This window comes from Pristis pectinata, chromosome 1 (genome assembly GCF_009764475.1).
Source record: "Pristis pectinata isolate sPriPec2 chromosome 1, sPriPec2.1.pri, whole genome shotgun sequence".
In the NCBI taxonomy this organism is placed as follows: Eukaryota; Metazoa; Chordata; class Chondrichthyes; order Rhinopristiformes; family Pristidae; genus Pristis; species Pristis pectinata.
The window spans coordinates 140,393,731-140,408,294 of record NC_067405.1 but is presented as its reverse complement, the minus strand read 5'-3'; the positions used below and the strand labels follow the sequence as shown (position 1 = coordinate 140,408,294).

Genomic DNA, 14,564 nt, shown 5'->3' with positions numbered 1-14,564 from the left:
GGATAGATCTTAACTTCAGTCCTTTATCAGATCAATGTTTGTTTAACTACCTGGTATGCTTCATATTCTGTTTGCACACACATATCTCTCTTCCGATTCACATCTTTCCGTCTCACCCCCACCCTACCACTGGGGCCAATTTGGATTGATCATATTGCAATCAATGCTTCAATGAACTTTGGTACAATAGAAAATCAACAGCATTTTGGTTTGAAGTCTTGGGGTGATTGACCTGAAATGTAGAACTGTGCTCTCCTCTCTCCACACTTTGCCTGCTGAGCATTTCCAGAACTCTGCCAACTTTTGTTTTGGAACTTCTACCTTTTTGTTTCAAAGAACATATTCCCTTCATGGTGTCACCTCTATCTTGATCCCCAGCCTATACTCTGTTGCATGCCTGTGCTTTGCAACCCTAGCCTCCAGACATCAGCCTCTCTGATATGCATTCTACAATCTTTGGGACAGGCATCAGCCTCTTTAGCTCCCATTGTTAGGAACTTGCTTCTTATTGCCTTCCCTCTTCCACTCTTCTCTGCTTTGAAAGCTCTCCGAAAACCGATCTCATCGGCCTACTTTGCGTAACTCCTCTGCAAAGTTCTTGGCATCTTATTTTGGCAGTGACATCTAGGTTAATGATACACTGTCAGTGCAAATAGTTTTATTGCCAGTTCTTCTACCCAATTTTCTCCCCTTTGCTTTTCTTTGCTTTTTTTCCCTGTTTAATTTGTCCTTTTCCTTTTCCCTCCCTCAATAGTCATAATTTTTGCACCATTTTATTGGTAATGAGAATTGTACACAGAATGGAGCAAAAAATGGGCAGGAGAGTTTTGTAAAAGTTAAGATCTATCCAGACCTAAATAAGTTTGATGAATGCCGAAATTTAACTAAAAGAGTTTTGTAAAAGTAGGCAGGAGAATAAGATTGTGATCCTCTGCCACCAAGGTCTTACTGAAATCGTTGGCCTGTTCATCTCTAGTTTGACATAACGGAAAGATAGTTGCTAATAAATGGGAAGTTCAAGGGCTACCTCTTGCCCATTATCAGCCCATTTTGACTTGTACTTTATGTCACTCCAGCCTTCCACCTATCACATACCTTTTCTTTTATTCCTTCTTTCCCTGCAGCTTAAGGCTAATTTACCTCTACCTTTTCACAGTTCTTAAAAAAGGTGCTTGAACTGAAATGTAAAACACTGTTTTCCTCTCTCCAAACCTGGCCTAGTGAGTATTTCCAGAATTCTCTATTTTACATCTTTGCCCAGTGAGTATTTTGAGTGTGGATCTCGGGAAGCTGGGCAAGTATATTGAAGGAGTAAAAGGCAAAAGGATATATAGATGGGGTTAGATGAAGAGAGCTGAAAGGACACTCATGTGGACAAAAACTCTGACACAGATTTCTTGGGTAATAGGGACTGTTTCTGTACAATATAGGAATTTAAGATACAAAAAAAATTGCATAAAATATTCAGCAAAGAACCAGGTCATTCACCTATGATGGTATTCTGACCTACATTAGTCTCCACCTATTCCACCTCCCTCAGCACTGTTTTCTATTCCCTTTTCTCTTGTGTGTTTTTATCTTTTGTTTTGGAAGTTCTAAGCTAGTTGTTACTACCATCAGGGAGGAGGTACAGGAGCCTGAAGACCCACACCCAACATTTCAGGAACAGCTTCTTCCCCTTCACCATCAGATTTCTGAATGGTCCATGAACATTACCTCATTATTCCTCTTTTGCACTATTTATTTATTTTTGTAACTTATAGTAATTTTTCTGTCTTGCACTGTACTGCTGCTGCAAAACAACAAATTTCACGACATATGTCAGTAATAATAAACCTGATTCTGATTTTCTATGATTATAAGTTCCACATTCCAAACTCTCTCTGAGGGATGAAATTTCTCTTTGCTTTCGCGTGGAATGTCAAGTGTATAAAATAATTTTAAGAACTTCTACCTTATTTTTATTTACTTGTTTGCAAAATGTAGACATTATGGAAATGCCAGTATTTATTGTGCACCCAAATTGCCTCTGCACTAAGAGTCACTAAAAGTTGATTACATTGCTGGGTCTTGACTAGTAAGGACTACAGATTTGCCTTGCCAAAGAACAGTTGTGAACTGGATTTTTTAAAAAAATAATCCAATAGTTATATAGTCACCTTTACCGAGACTAGTTTTAATTCCAGATTTATTTAAATCATTCGAACTTAAATTCCCCAGATGTCATAGTGGATCGGAACTTAGGTCTATGGAGCAATGATCCAGAATGCTAGCTTCTAGACTAGTAACTTAACCACAATGCAACCATAAACTCAGTATTTTCTGTAAAAAAAACTAAAATGCTCTACCTCTCCCAATGCAATAACAGATCAGGACCATTGCAAGTTAAAAGGCATAAGAAGTAAAAGTTCAATGGCAAGCTGACCACAGCTGTTTTTCATAAATGGAGAATGACTTTTAGACTTCTATCTAAATGGCATCAGCCACCATGTGGAAATCCACTTTACAAGTGTGAATAATTAAATTCACAGAGGCGTTCCAGTCATAAATTACTATCTTTCTCAAACATGACTCATGCTGTTCAAGTATCTCTCAACTCTTTCAATCTTACTTTTCTCCATCAGCTGTCATTTTACATTGTCTAAATTCCCTTCAGACTTACAGGAAATGGCAAAAGAAAAAAAATATAAATCATCAATGATAACCAGCAGTATCAACAACGAGCCATTTTGCAAGGAAATTGCAATGTGAACCACAAATTTCTCTCAGTGTCGTCTGTCACCATCTGTTTCACTGCAGCAACTCTCAGAATCAATTGTCTTAAATGTTCCCATGCATGCATATCCCATGCATATCCTGTGGAAATATCAAGTAATAACATAACCCAAGTGGAAGAAAATAAACAGTGTGATCTTTCCATTGCTGGAAAGAATAAACCTTTCAGCCACCAAAGACTGTTGAGAAAATTGAAACAATAAGTCATTTTGCTGTTCAAGTCTGTTGTGCCATTCATCATAACATAAAAACTAGGAGCAACAGAACCCATTGGACCTACTCCAGCCATCCTAATCTAAACTGGCCTCATGCCAGCAGTCCTACTGATCCTGTAGCCCTGTACTTTGCAATCCAAAAGAACTATCTTTATCAATCTTGACCATGTTCGACGACAGTCTCCAGAGAGGCACAACCTTCTGAGAGCAGAAATTCCCACTCATTTAGCAAGCCTTTGCTCTGATACTGTTCCCCAGGTGGAGGTTCTCCCATGAGAGGAAACATGCTCTCGGCATCTATCCTGGCAGGCCCCTCTGAATCTTACATGTTTCAATAACGTCAGCTTTCATTCTTTGAAGTTCCAAAGAATACAATTGTTCTTTAAGAGACAACCCCTCCTCCCAGGAATCAACCTAGTGAATCTTCTCTGCACTTCTTCCAATGCAAGTACATTCTTCCTAAATAAGGAGACCAAAGTTTTACTGGTTTAGTCTCACCAATGCTCTTTAAGATTGTAGCAGGATTTCTATACTTTGATACTTCATCTCTTTTGCTATAGAGACCATTATTCTATCTGCCTTCCAAATTACTTGCTGTTCCTGTGTGCTAACTTTCTGTGTTTCATGTACAAGGACAGCCAGATCCTTCTCCACAGTAGCATTCTGAAACTCTCCTTTTAATAATATTCTGTATTTCCTTTCTTCCTAACAAAATCAGTAACCTCACATTTCTACATATTTGTACACTTTCTGTCAGATTTTTGCGTACTCTCTCAATCTATCGATAGCACTTTGCATCATTCTGTCTAGAAATTACAATTCATCTTAGTGTACTAAATCAGAGCTACATTTGCCTAAAATTGTGAAAAATTCTCTTTTAACAAAATTACTACAACTGTTTTCAAGCTGACTGCTGTGTTAAAGGGTTTCTTTTGTGATCTGCAACAACAAGCAAAAAGCAAAACAAAGCAGCTGTTGCATTTCGAGTGAAAAACAGTAAATGCTGAAAACAGTCGGCAGTTCAGGCATTACCTGTGGAGAGAGAAATAAATTTCAGGTCGATGACCTTTCACCTGAACTGTGAAAAGTTAGAAATCTGGCGAGTATGATGTTACAAAGAAGTGGAAAAGATGATAAGAATAGGAAAGGTCTATGATAAAGCAGAAAGCGAGAGAGACTGAATGAGACATGACAGCAGTGTCAATTGAGACAGGCTGGTGAAGGCTTGTTAATCTTAGCTGATCCTGTCTGGAGGAAATATGAATAGAAACTGATGAACAAAACAAAGCAGCAGGAAACAAGAAAAGGGAAAAGGGGGAAACTGCTGGAAATGTGAAGTACAAAGTGAAGAAACAAAACACTATAAATGCTGGGATTCTAAAATAAAAACAGAGAATGTTGTAAACATTCAGTGGGTTAGGCAGCCTCTGTAGAGAGAGAAAAATAGAGGTAATGTTTCAGGTAAATGACCAAAATTAGCCAGTTCTGGTACATACTGGAATTCCTGATTATCTGTAATGGTTCAATTCAATGTTCAGTCCTGAAGGCTAATGTCTCAAGTCAGAAGGTGAGATGCTATTCCTCGAATGCCTCTATCACTTCTTTCTCCAAATATATTAATGAATACATTGGTGCTGATCCCTCCTCTAATACTGAACTCAGAAGTTTCATCACCTTTTCGGTAGATTTCCACCTTGCTCTCACTTTCATGTGATCCCTGTCTGACTCTTCCCTTCCCTTTCTCAACTTTACTATCCCCACCTCAGAGACTGGTCAGCAACTAATTTCCATAGGTTCTCACATCTATCTTGGCTGCATCTCTTCCCACCTTGCCTTCTGTAAAAAATTCATCCACTCTCCCTATTTCTTTGGCTCTCATAGATCTGTTCTGCTGACAACAGATTCCACATCAGTGCTTCAGAAAGGTCTTTGTATTTCCTCAACCATGGTTTCTCATCCACCATGATTTGCAGTGGTCTCAATTACACATGGTCCATTTACCAGACTTCTGCTTTCACCTCCTCTTCTGCCTAGAGTAAGGATGGGGTTCACCTCGTCTTCACCTATCTCCATATTCAGCCAATCATCATTCGTAATTTCTGCCACCTCTAACATAATATCACCACCAGACAAATCTTTCCCTACATTCTGTTTTCAATATTCCAAAGGGACTGTTTCCTCCGTGACTTGCTGGTTCACTTTTCCGTCATCGTTAACACCCACTCTAGTTCTCCTGGCACCTTTCCAAACAACTGCAGGAAGTGCAACACCAAACCATTCATCTCTTCCTTTCTCATTATCCAGTGGCCCACATATTCCTTCCAGATGAAGCAGTGATTCACTGGTAACTCTTCAATTTAATATACTGCATCGATGCTCACAATATGTCACAATGAGAAAGCAAACGCAGATTGAGTGACTGCTTTGCAAACCTCCTCTGTTCAACCTACAAAGTTACCCCTATTCCAGTTTCCCTTCTTCAACCCACTTTCCACTTCTGGTTTTGAAGTTTTACATTGTTCCATCAAAGCCCAATGTAAGCCCAAGGAGTGGCTTCTGATTTGGCACATTACAGCCTTCAGGATTTAATATTTAATTCAACTATGTTAGGCAACCGGCCTTTCCAATTTGTACTGGTCGGATTTGATAAACCGAAAAACTGTTGCTTCTCTCTCAGCAGATGCTCCTTGACCTGCTCTGCATTTCTGAAATTCCCTGTTTTCCTTCAGATTTCTAGCACCTACAGTGTTTTGGTTTCTCAGAATTTTATATTTCATTGTTAGAGCATTTTTTGTTTTTTCTCTCTTGCCTTCTCTGTTTTCACTCACTTTTTAAGACAATCTCCTACCACCACTCTCTTGGTCTCCAAACTATCTTACTCATTTCCTGCCAGGCAACTTAGAGTACTTTGTTTTCCGCAACATTAACTCAGTTCCTCTCTTCAGAGATGAAGCATGTTTTTCTCAATGGCAGCTGCCTGACAAGATCACAGCTGCCACACCTTTACTGGTAGGAAGCATGGGAAGTGGACCACAGCCTTAAAGAACCCGCTCCCTGGTGGCCACAGAAGAGGAAACACTATTCTGGAAGTGAGGGAAAATATGGGGATGGGAACAACATGTGTCACCCACTGCCTTAATACAATGATCCAAACAGATTGTGTTCTGTGTCACAAGTGATTGCATGCTACTGAGAGGTATGGGCTCATTACTGGGGTAGAGCTCGCAACATACCCATGCTGTGTATGCTCTTGAAAGCCTACAATAAACACTGCGAGACCCAGCAGTGATGCAACGAGTATGGGTGTCAACAAGATCTCAGGCAGGCACCGATAATACCTTGGTGTTCCAGTCAGGACCCAACATCACACAATGTTCTTTTTAAAATATAATTTTAATTCACTTATTTCATCTTTTAGATATTGAATGCGACTGAATGAGGGACTCTCAGAAGTATTCTAAAAGTTTGACAGTTTTAATAGATAGCAAAGGTCGATAGGTGGGTTTGGTATCCATCAAATGTTTTCTCAGCAGTATTGTGGGTGTGGCTTTCTTGGCCTATCCATGTGACCCGATTACATCGCATAAGTCCCTGGCATTACAAAAGGCTTTGATGATTGGGTCCAGAATGCTCTTGATGGTATTGGCCTTGTAAATCTAAACCATACAAGTTCTCAAAAACTGGATCTCTGACAGACACGTGTGAATGCAAAGCTCCAGTCAACAAAGTCCAAGCCAATTACCCCTGGTCCACAGAAAACCACTAAACACAAGTTTATGATTAACAATTGATTTAGCATCAAATTTCATTTGGAGACAAGAGTTTGAAACTTCTGCCACTTTTATACATTCAAGTGTTTCCTAAGTTCTTTCCAATAGGGGCTGCCTCAAATTTTTTGATTATTATTGCAATCCTAAATTCCCCAGTGAACAAAATGTGTTTCTTTACTTCCATCATCCCATAATTTTCTAAATTCCAGGAACAATAACAGTGATTTGCATAACCTGGAATTTAGGTAAATCCACTCTGCAATCCATCTATGGCCAACATATTCCCAACTGGATATCCTCCCAATCCCTACTCCCCCCACCCCCCACAAAGCAGGATATAACAAGTGGTTTCTGTTACCTATTCCTTAACTTTTAATTGCTTGCATTTAAGCCCTATAGGTGGGAAGTGTTCCTTTACAATGCCACAGCACATTATTTTTATGCCATGCTATGTAGATCCCCCAAGTCCATTCTGTCATTTCACAAGATCATGGCTGATAAATATCTCAAGGAAGAAAGATCCGTATTTATACTGCGCCATTTATAGCCTTCTCAGTGCATCCCAACCCACTTTGCAGCAAAAAAATTGCAGTCACCGTCAAGGCCATTTACTATTCATTGCTCAAATTCTATCACTCACTATCTTTGAAGTTTCAGCTGACTCCTAATTCTGCCTTTTCAGAGCACATTTCCACTTCAATGTGCGTAAGGAAAGTTCTTCCCCATTTAACCTTCCTGACAGCTCTAAATTCATTAATTAGCTGTGTATACAAAATAGAAGATGATGAGCAAAAAGGTGGAGGGTTCATGCTGTGTGGCAGGAGAATAATTGTCAAGAGCCACAAAAAAGATCTCCAGCACTCGGGTTAAGATGTAATGGGGTGCTCTGTGGGAGACTTCACCCCAGTGAAGGGGTGGCTCAGCAATGAGGGAAAACCAGGAATATGGAAACCTAAACTTGTGGGACCAGGGGTGCAACTTTACTCATCCTAACCCCACAATAAAAGGTTAAACAGAAGTTTGAATAAGCACAAATTAGGGATCACTGGCCTGAAACACTACCTCTGTTTCTCTCTCTCACTCCAAAAATGCCTAAACTGCTGATTATTTCCAGCATTTTCTTTTCAAATTTAAACAAAACTCTGCTGTTTGGCCCTTGCCAGTCCCACTTCTTCCCTTTAACTTCACCTGGTGAAAGTCACAATTATTTCACCACTCAAGCTGTTAAATAGCGATTTGTATAATTAAAGTACCCTGCTGGTTTCTGTCTGGCATGTGCTCTTCTGACTTGCTCATTAAAATGGTGCTTTATCAGAAGGATATGAGACGGCAGTGAGGAGTACATCACCCAGGTGATATTAAGTACGGGGACCCCTGTGTTCCGGGGGGAGGGGGGCGGGGTGGTGCAATCCTTGAAAACCATCTGAATTGTGATTTTCCGTAACATAAAGCCACATCCTCTGTGCATGTGTCAACAAATCCAAGTTGACAAAAACAATAAAAATTGACACACAAATTCCTTGACAGCAAATTCTTATTCTGTATCTCAGATAGTAGTGATTTGTGCATTTTCATTACCTGAACTGCTGTGAAGTGGGGGGTCACCTATACTAATTTAGCCAGGTATCACAGATGTGGCGGGTTTAAATAGCTTGTTTTCCAAAGGGATCATTACTCTGATCTTGTGTTTTTATCTGGGATCATCACTGCAACATTTTTTACATCCACACTGTATGCAGACACCACTATCCCTTATCTTAAATCTATGCCCTCTGTTTATGGACACCTCTACTAAGGGGAAGAGATTCTCTCTATCAACCCTATCTATGCCTCTCATAATTTTGCCTATCCCCCTGAGACATCTTCCACTCTACAGAAAACAAACTCAACCTATCCAGTCTCTTCTCAAACTGAAGTACTCCATGACAAGCAACATCCTGGTAAATCCCCTCTGCGCCCTCCCAAGTGCAATCACACCCTTCCTTCGATTTGGCGACCAAGACTATTGAACGGCTCCCTTATACGATGAGATGGACTCTTGACCTCACAACCTATCTTGTTTGACCTTGCACCTTATTGTCTACCTGCAATGCACTTCCCTGTAGCTGTGACACTTTACTCTGTATTCTGTTGTTGTTTTTACCCTGTACTACCTCAATGCACTGTGTAATGAATTGATCTGTACGAATGGTATGCAAGACAAGTTTTTCACTGCACCTCTGTACAACTGACAAAAATAAACCAATACCAAATCCACATGCAGTACTGCAGCTATTGCCTAACTAGTGGTTTATATGTTGTTACCTCCCTGCTCTTATATTCCATGCCCCAGATAATGAAGGCATCTATCCTGTATGCCTTCTTAGTCACCTTATGCTGCTTTCAGAGATCCTTATTACTTCCTGGGATCCTACCATTCTTTGTACATATCGTAGCCTTATTAGTCCTCCCAAAATGCATCCACTCACATTTTTCAGGATTAAATTCCATCCCCCGTTGCTCTGCCCATTTTACCAATCCATCAGTATCATCCTATAGCTGAAGACTGCCCTCCTCGCAATCAATCACACTGCCAAATTTTATGTCATCTACAAACATGCTAATTATTTTTTCTACATTCCCATCCAGATCTGATGAAACATTAGCTCTCTTTCTCTCTCCGCAGCTGCTGTCTGACCTGCTGAGTACCTCCAGCAGGTTCTGCTTTTATTACTGATGGGACAGTAATCAGCCAGATCCAATTTGTCCTGCTCTTGGTGGACCAGCCACATCCTAGGCAATGCTCCACTTGAAAAGTGAATGCCAATATTGTAGCCTTACAGAATCAACGTCTGAATTACCAGATTCTCCCCCAGATCTGGATTATAACTCTTCAGCACTACAACCTGAGTGCTTTGTTATATCCAATACACATAGCCATTTCCTGATGTCGGGTGAATTGAACTGATTGAACACTGGCTTCTTTGATGATGACGATCTCAGAAGGAGGCCAGGATGGATTATCTATTTGGCCCTTCTGGATGAAGTGAATTGAAAACATATGTTTTAAATTCAAACATGCATTTGGCACTAATTTTCTGACCAACTAAATTAATTATTGCAGAAGTGTACACTTGGTGTGACTGAATCTCTGTTATACCCTCCTGGTGAGTGAGACTCACCACTGGGAGTACAAATCGGAAACATACTCCTGGAGAATAAGGCAGCTTATTTTAAAGTTAATTCACTTTGTTTCAAATATTTCTGTTGAATTCAGGTTATTAGCATTAGAATGAACCATCTCCTCTGAGGGCAGACTGAAATAATGCCACACGGATGTTGGTTGATTTTTTCCGACCTGTCTAATCAGGGTTGTATTTGTAAGTGCTGAGCACACACATTGAAATGATCCCCCAAACCTGTGGCTTAAATCATGCATTACCACAGACAATTCCCACTGAGCCTTTTGACAATAATCCACACTTGTTTGGTAAGGTTATATTATTTCTTTGTTCTGATCGTCAAGTGGTAATGAGTAATTATTCCTTCACAATAGGTGAGTCAATGAGTTCTTACTGCAATCCACATATGAACCTTTATCGCTCTTCTATGTTTCTTGAAAATTTCATAACACTTAAGATCCAATCTCCCTCTCCAGAAGTACCTGCACTGCAAGTCCTTATGATTTGTAATGCACTGACTAAATGATATTGGGATTAGATTCAACAATAACTTTCAAAGGTGAATCAGATAAATACAGGAAAAAAAATGCATGGTTGTGAAAAAAGAGTAAGGTAGTATGTGATCGGATAGCTCTTTCAAAGTCCCAATACAAGGTCAATGGGTCGAGTGGCCACTTTCTCTACTGTTCATTGCTATGAATCCATAAGGGTCAATGCTGCAACGTGCTGGTGTCATTTGAAGATCTTAAGTTACAGATCTTGCACCAATGTGACACTATTTTCAACGTCAAAGTAATTGTGGCAGAATGAATCTGTCAAACTAATGATGTGTTACAATTTCTTGTATGGCATCAGCACCCCTGTCAACAAAAGCAATAGCAAATTTACCAGCTGTCATATTTTGCAAGGATGGGAACAAAGCAGACCCATGGAGCAAAATGTCAGCAGAATCACCTGATGTTCCTTCTCTCCCCACACCATGTAACTGCTCAGCCCAGCCCCTCACATCACTCACATAATCCCTTTGTTTTATTCAACTACCAACCAGCCCCCACTTTCATTCATTTCAAATATTATTACTGGAGAAGATGTCAAAAACATTTATAAGTGTGACAGGAGGTTATAACCAGAAAGACAAACTACACAGGTTGAAGCACTAGAAAAGAAGTGATCAGCATGAACACGATGGGGTGAACAGCCTCCTCTCCTGCTCGAAACTTCTATGTTTATATGGCCTAATAGAAGTCTTTAAAATTATGAAAGAGAATGACAGAATATTAAAAAAAAACATTGCTTTCACACAAGGAGATGGGACAGTGTCCAAATCCAGGTCACATAAATATGAGATGATGATTGATAAATCCAAAGGAGAAGCTCATTTGCCAAGAGAGGGGTTTGAATGTGCAGCGCACCACCAGATGGAGTAACTTCAGCAAATTGCACAGGTGCATTCACATGGAATCTAGATAAACATAGGAACAAGAATAACACGTGTTGTTAGGCTAAGGTGAAGTATGGGTGGCAGGGAATTCAAGTGGGAGATAAACACAGGCATAGACCAATCATAATCAAAGACCCCACCCACCCCAGATATTCCCTCTTGTCCCCTCTACCATCGGGCAGAAGATACAAAAGCCTGAAAGCACGTACCACCAGGCTCAAGGACAGCTTCTATCCCATCGTCCAAAGACTATTGAATGCTTCCCTAGTACGATAAAATGGACTCGACCTCACAATCTACCTCATTATGACCTTGCACTTTACTGCCTACCTGCACTTTCTCTGTAGCTGTGACACTCTATTCTGAATTCTGTATTGTTTTACCTTGTAGTACCTCAATGCACTATGTAATGAATTGATCTGTATGAACGGTATGCAAGACAAGTTTTTCACTGTACCTCGGTACGTGATAATAATAAACCAATTCCAATTCCAGGTGTGCAGAAGGCTGTGTTTCTGCACTGTAAAAATCAATATAAATGCACAATTGTCAAAGCCACAAGAACATGACAAATGTAATTAACTGACTCTACCTCTCTGAGGCATCCCATAAAGTTGTTGCTGACAGGCGAGCCAGGCAGATCTGCTGTACTAGGACTTCCACCAACGTAGAAAAAGTCGTCAGATCCCAGCATGGTGTAGTCTTCTTGGGTATAACCCGTCGTAGTAAGGATACCATCCACTGAAATGGTGACCTATTCAAAGGATATAATGAAGAAAACGGCCAACAGTGACCTTTACACATTGTGCTGTCTGGCACCTGCCTGAGTTTATTAATCTTTTGTGTTTAGTTCAGGTTTACATTTTGATCCTAATCCTCGAGTGAATACTCGGAAGTCCCATTTTCTGGTCTGTATTTATACAGTAGATAAAGTTGTAGTCGAACATTTTTTCATTTAGTTTGCCCATGCTTGTAGGTTCTTGCTCCTTATCCATGATTTCCACTTGGATTGGTCCAAACTGTGTTTTTTATACAATGGAAGAACAGTGCAGAATAATCCAGGCAAGAAAATGGAACCATCTATTGTTATGCCAATTTATTTCTTTAAAAAAACTTGAGTTGGAGAAATCAATCAGACAAAAATGTTTTGTTTTGTAATTCTGTTCCCCGCTTTATTTTTACTTGAACACTGACAAGCATGCATTAGGAGAGAACTCTTACCGTCCACAGCATGAATGTGCATGACATGAGTCAAAAGCTCAACCATGAAAAAAGTCACCAACTTCATCACTGTGAGCAGCTGCATCACCTCGTTCTTAAAACAACTTATAAAAATAAAAAGAGAAAAGAAACAAAGAAAAAAACAAACCAAAGAAAAACCATGCATGTGCCAAACTCGACACACTCATGCAAAAACGAAAGCCATGGAACAAGGGTTGGGGGGAGGGAGGAAACTACAGTAGCACTGCTGTCACTCGCATGCAGATAAACACATGAGAGGGGTAGGAGGGGTGGTGTGTATGCGGTGGAGAAAGGAAAGTGCCAAGGGAAAAGGAGGAGGAAGAGGTTAACAATAGACATGTTAGTGGAAGTAGGTTAGAAGGCAGATGTTGGATGGAGTTTGTACTGGGGTCTTTTTTTCCGGTAACACTGAAGTTTAAATTTGGTCATGCCATGCACTATGTCCAGGATGAAACTGGCAGAGCCCATTCCTGGGGTTAACTGAGCTCTTGTCAGTTAGCCCACAGCCATTACCAAGAGACGCAGAGGCTCGCTCTTTTGGCTAAAGGCCCTACAATGGTCTGAACTAAGTGTTTGGTAACGAGAAAAAAAAGGAAAATAAAAATTGGGAAAAAAAAATAACTAAACAAACTAGTTGTGGTGGGAAGAGGAAAGGAAAAGGGAAAGAGAAAAAAAGTGACTGAAGTAAGCGGTGAAATACCAACCCCATTTCCTCATTGTAATGGTGTCTACACTGAACAAAAAAAAGGAAGGGGGAGGAAGAGGGGAACACACGGCAAACCCAAAAAAAGAGACAATAAGAATGATATCTACCAGACAATGTAGTTTGTTTACCATAGCGTGTCCAATGCCTGAGTGCTTTGCGGAAAAGGGGAAGAAAGGAAATTAAAAATTGTGAACAGAACGATTGTTACTTAAAATAAAACATGATGATAATTAGGGTGTTAGTACATTAGTTGGTTAGGTAACGGTTAGTAAAATGACACATTCCATGAATGATTAGTGTTAGTTTTTTTTTAAAGCGTGTCATTGACATATAGAGAAGATGCAACAAATTCTACAGGACCAAAGCAGACCAAAAAACGAGTAAAAAGGTTCTCAACAACTCTTTGTAATTAATTAAAATGTTTAAGCAAATGACACAGTGACCTCCATTTCTTAAAAAAGTACACTTAATTTTGTATGCCTCATCAAAAACATTACAATTACCACAAACCAAACTTAATTCCATTCTGAAGTGGATCCTAAAACTGGATTTACTTATTAGTGCTGTCAATGTGTCACCTTTAATGTTCTTTCATTATGAATCTTAGTGGGACTTAGTTTGGAAAATCTTAATGCCTATTTCAAGTCAGGGCTATACTCTCAAAAAATTGTCCTGGTTATATGAAATCAAACTACAATTCCTCTTTCTAACATAATCGAATCTTTCTAGAAAAGTACAACACAATATCCAAATATACTATTGGAGACACTCCAGGGAAAAAAAAGACAATACCCTATATTTAACCATTGAAGAGAAACACAAGTACTGACTCTCCTTTAAAGTTCAACAGCAATACTGCCAGGAGGTAATAAGAAACAGGCTTGATTTCTTGACGCTCTCTTGCAGAAGACATAATCAGTGTCACTAGTCCTGGGACCTTTACAGGGTGAAGTTATTATTAACAGGAGCATTCAGTCGTCCAAAGCCATCAAGAAAAGTGATGGCCCCTGACAGAGATTTCTGCCTAAGGAAGCAAAGAATGAAGTAAAATGGGTCAACGCAAGGGCAATTAGTGCTCCAGTCTGAGCTAAGAAAATCACTCACATATACAGACAAAAGAAAAGAATTGCAGCCAGCCATATGGAAAACAAGAGTTTACAAACATTCCAGCATACAAGATTATAGCCCAAAAAACTAAGCCTTATTAAGTTCATGAAAATGGTTAAAACAACTAAATCAATAAATAATAAGAAA

At 39.7% G+C, this 14,564-nt stretch overlaps 1 protein-coding gene across 27 annotated transcripts in view; it reads right to left on the bottom strand.

Annotated features, from left to right (window-relative positions):
* The window catches only part of nrxn3a (neurexin 3a), a 1,776,465-nt gene that overhangs the window by 1,284,633 nt on the left and 477,268 nt on the right, over positions 1-14,564 (bottom strand). For 17 of the 27 annotated variants that reach the window (XR_007957567.1, XR_007957568.1, XR_007957570.1 and 14 more), the window contains 2 exons: positions 13,439-13,462; positions 11,955-12,116 (listed from right to left, as the gene is read on the bottom strand). Coding sequence is in view for 20 of the 27 variants with exons in the window: in XM_052030991.1 (XP_051886951.1) it covers positions 11,955-12,116; positions 13,439-13,462 (186 nt within the window). In the remaining 7 variants the exon portion in view is untranslated. The remainder of the gene's footprint in view (positions 1-11,954; positions 12,117-13,438; positions 13,463-14,564) is intronic. The other 10 variants (XR_007957572.1, XR_007957575.1, XM_052031050.1 and 7 more) reach the window with 1 other exon arrangement.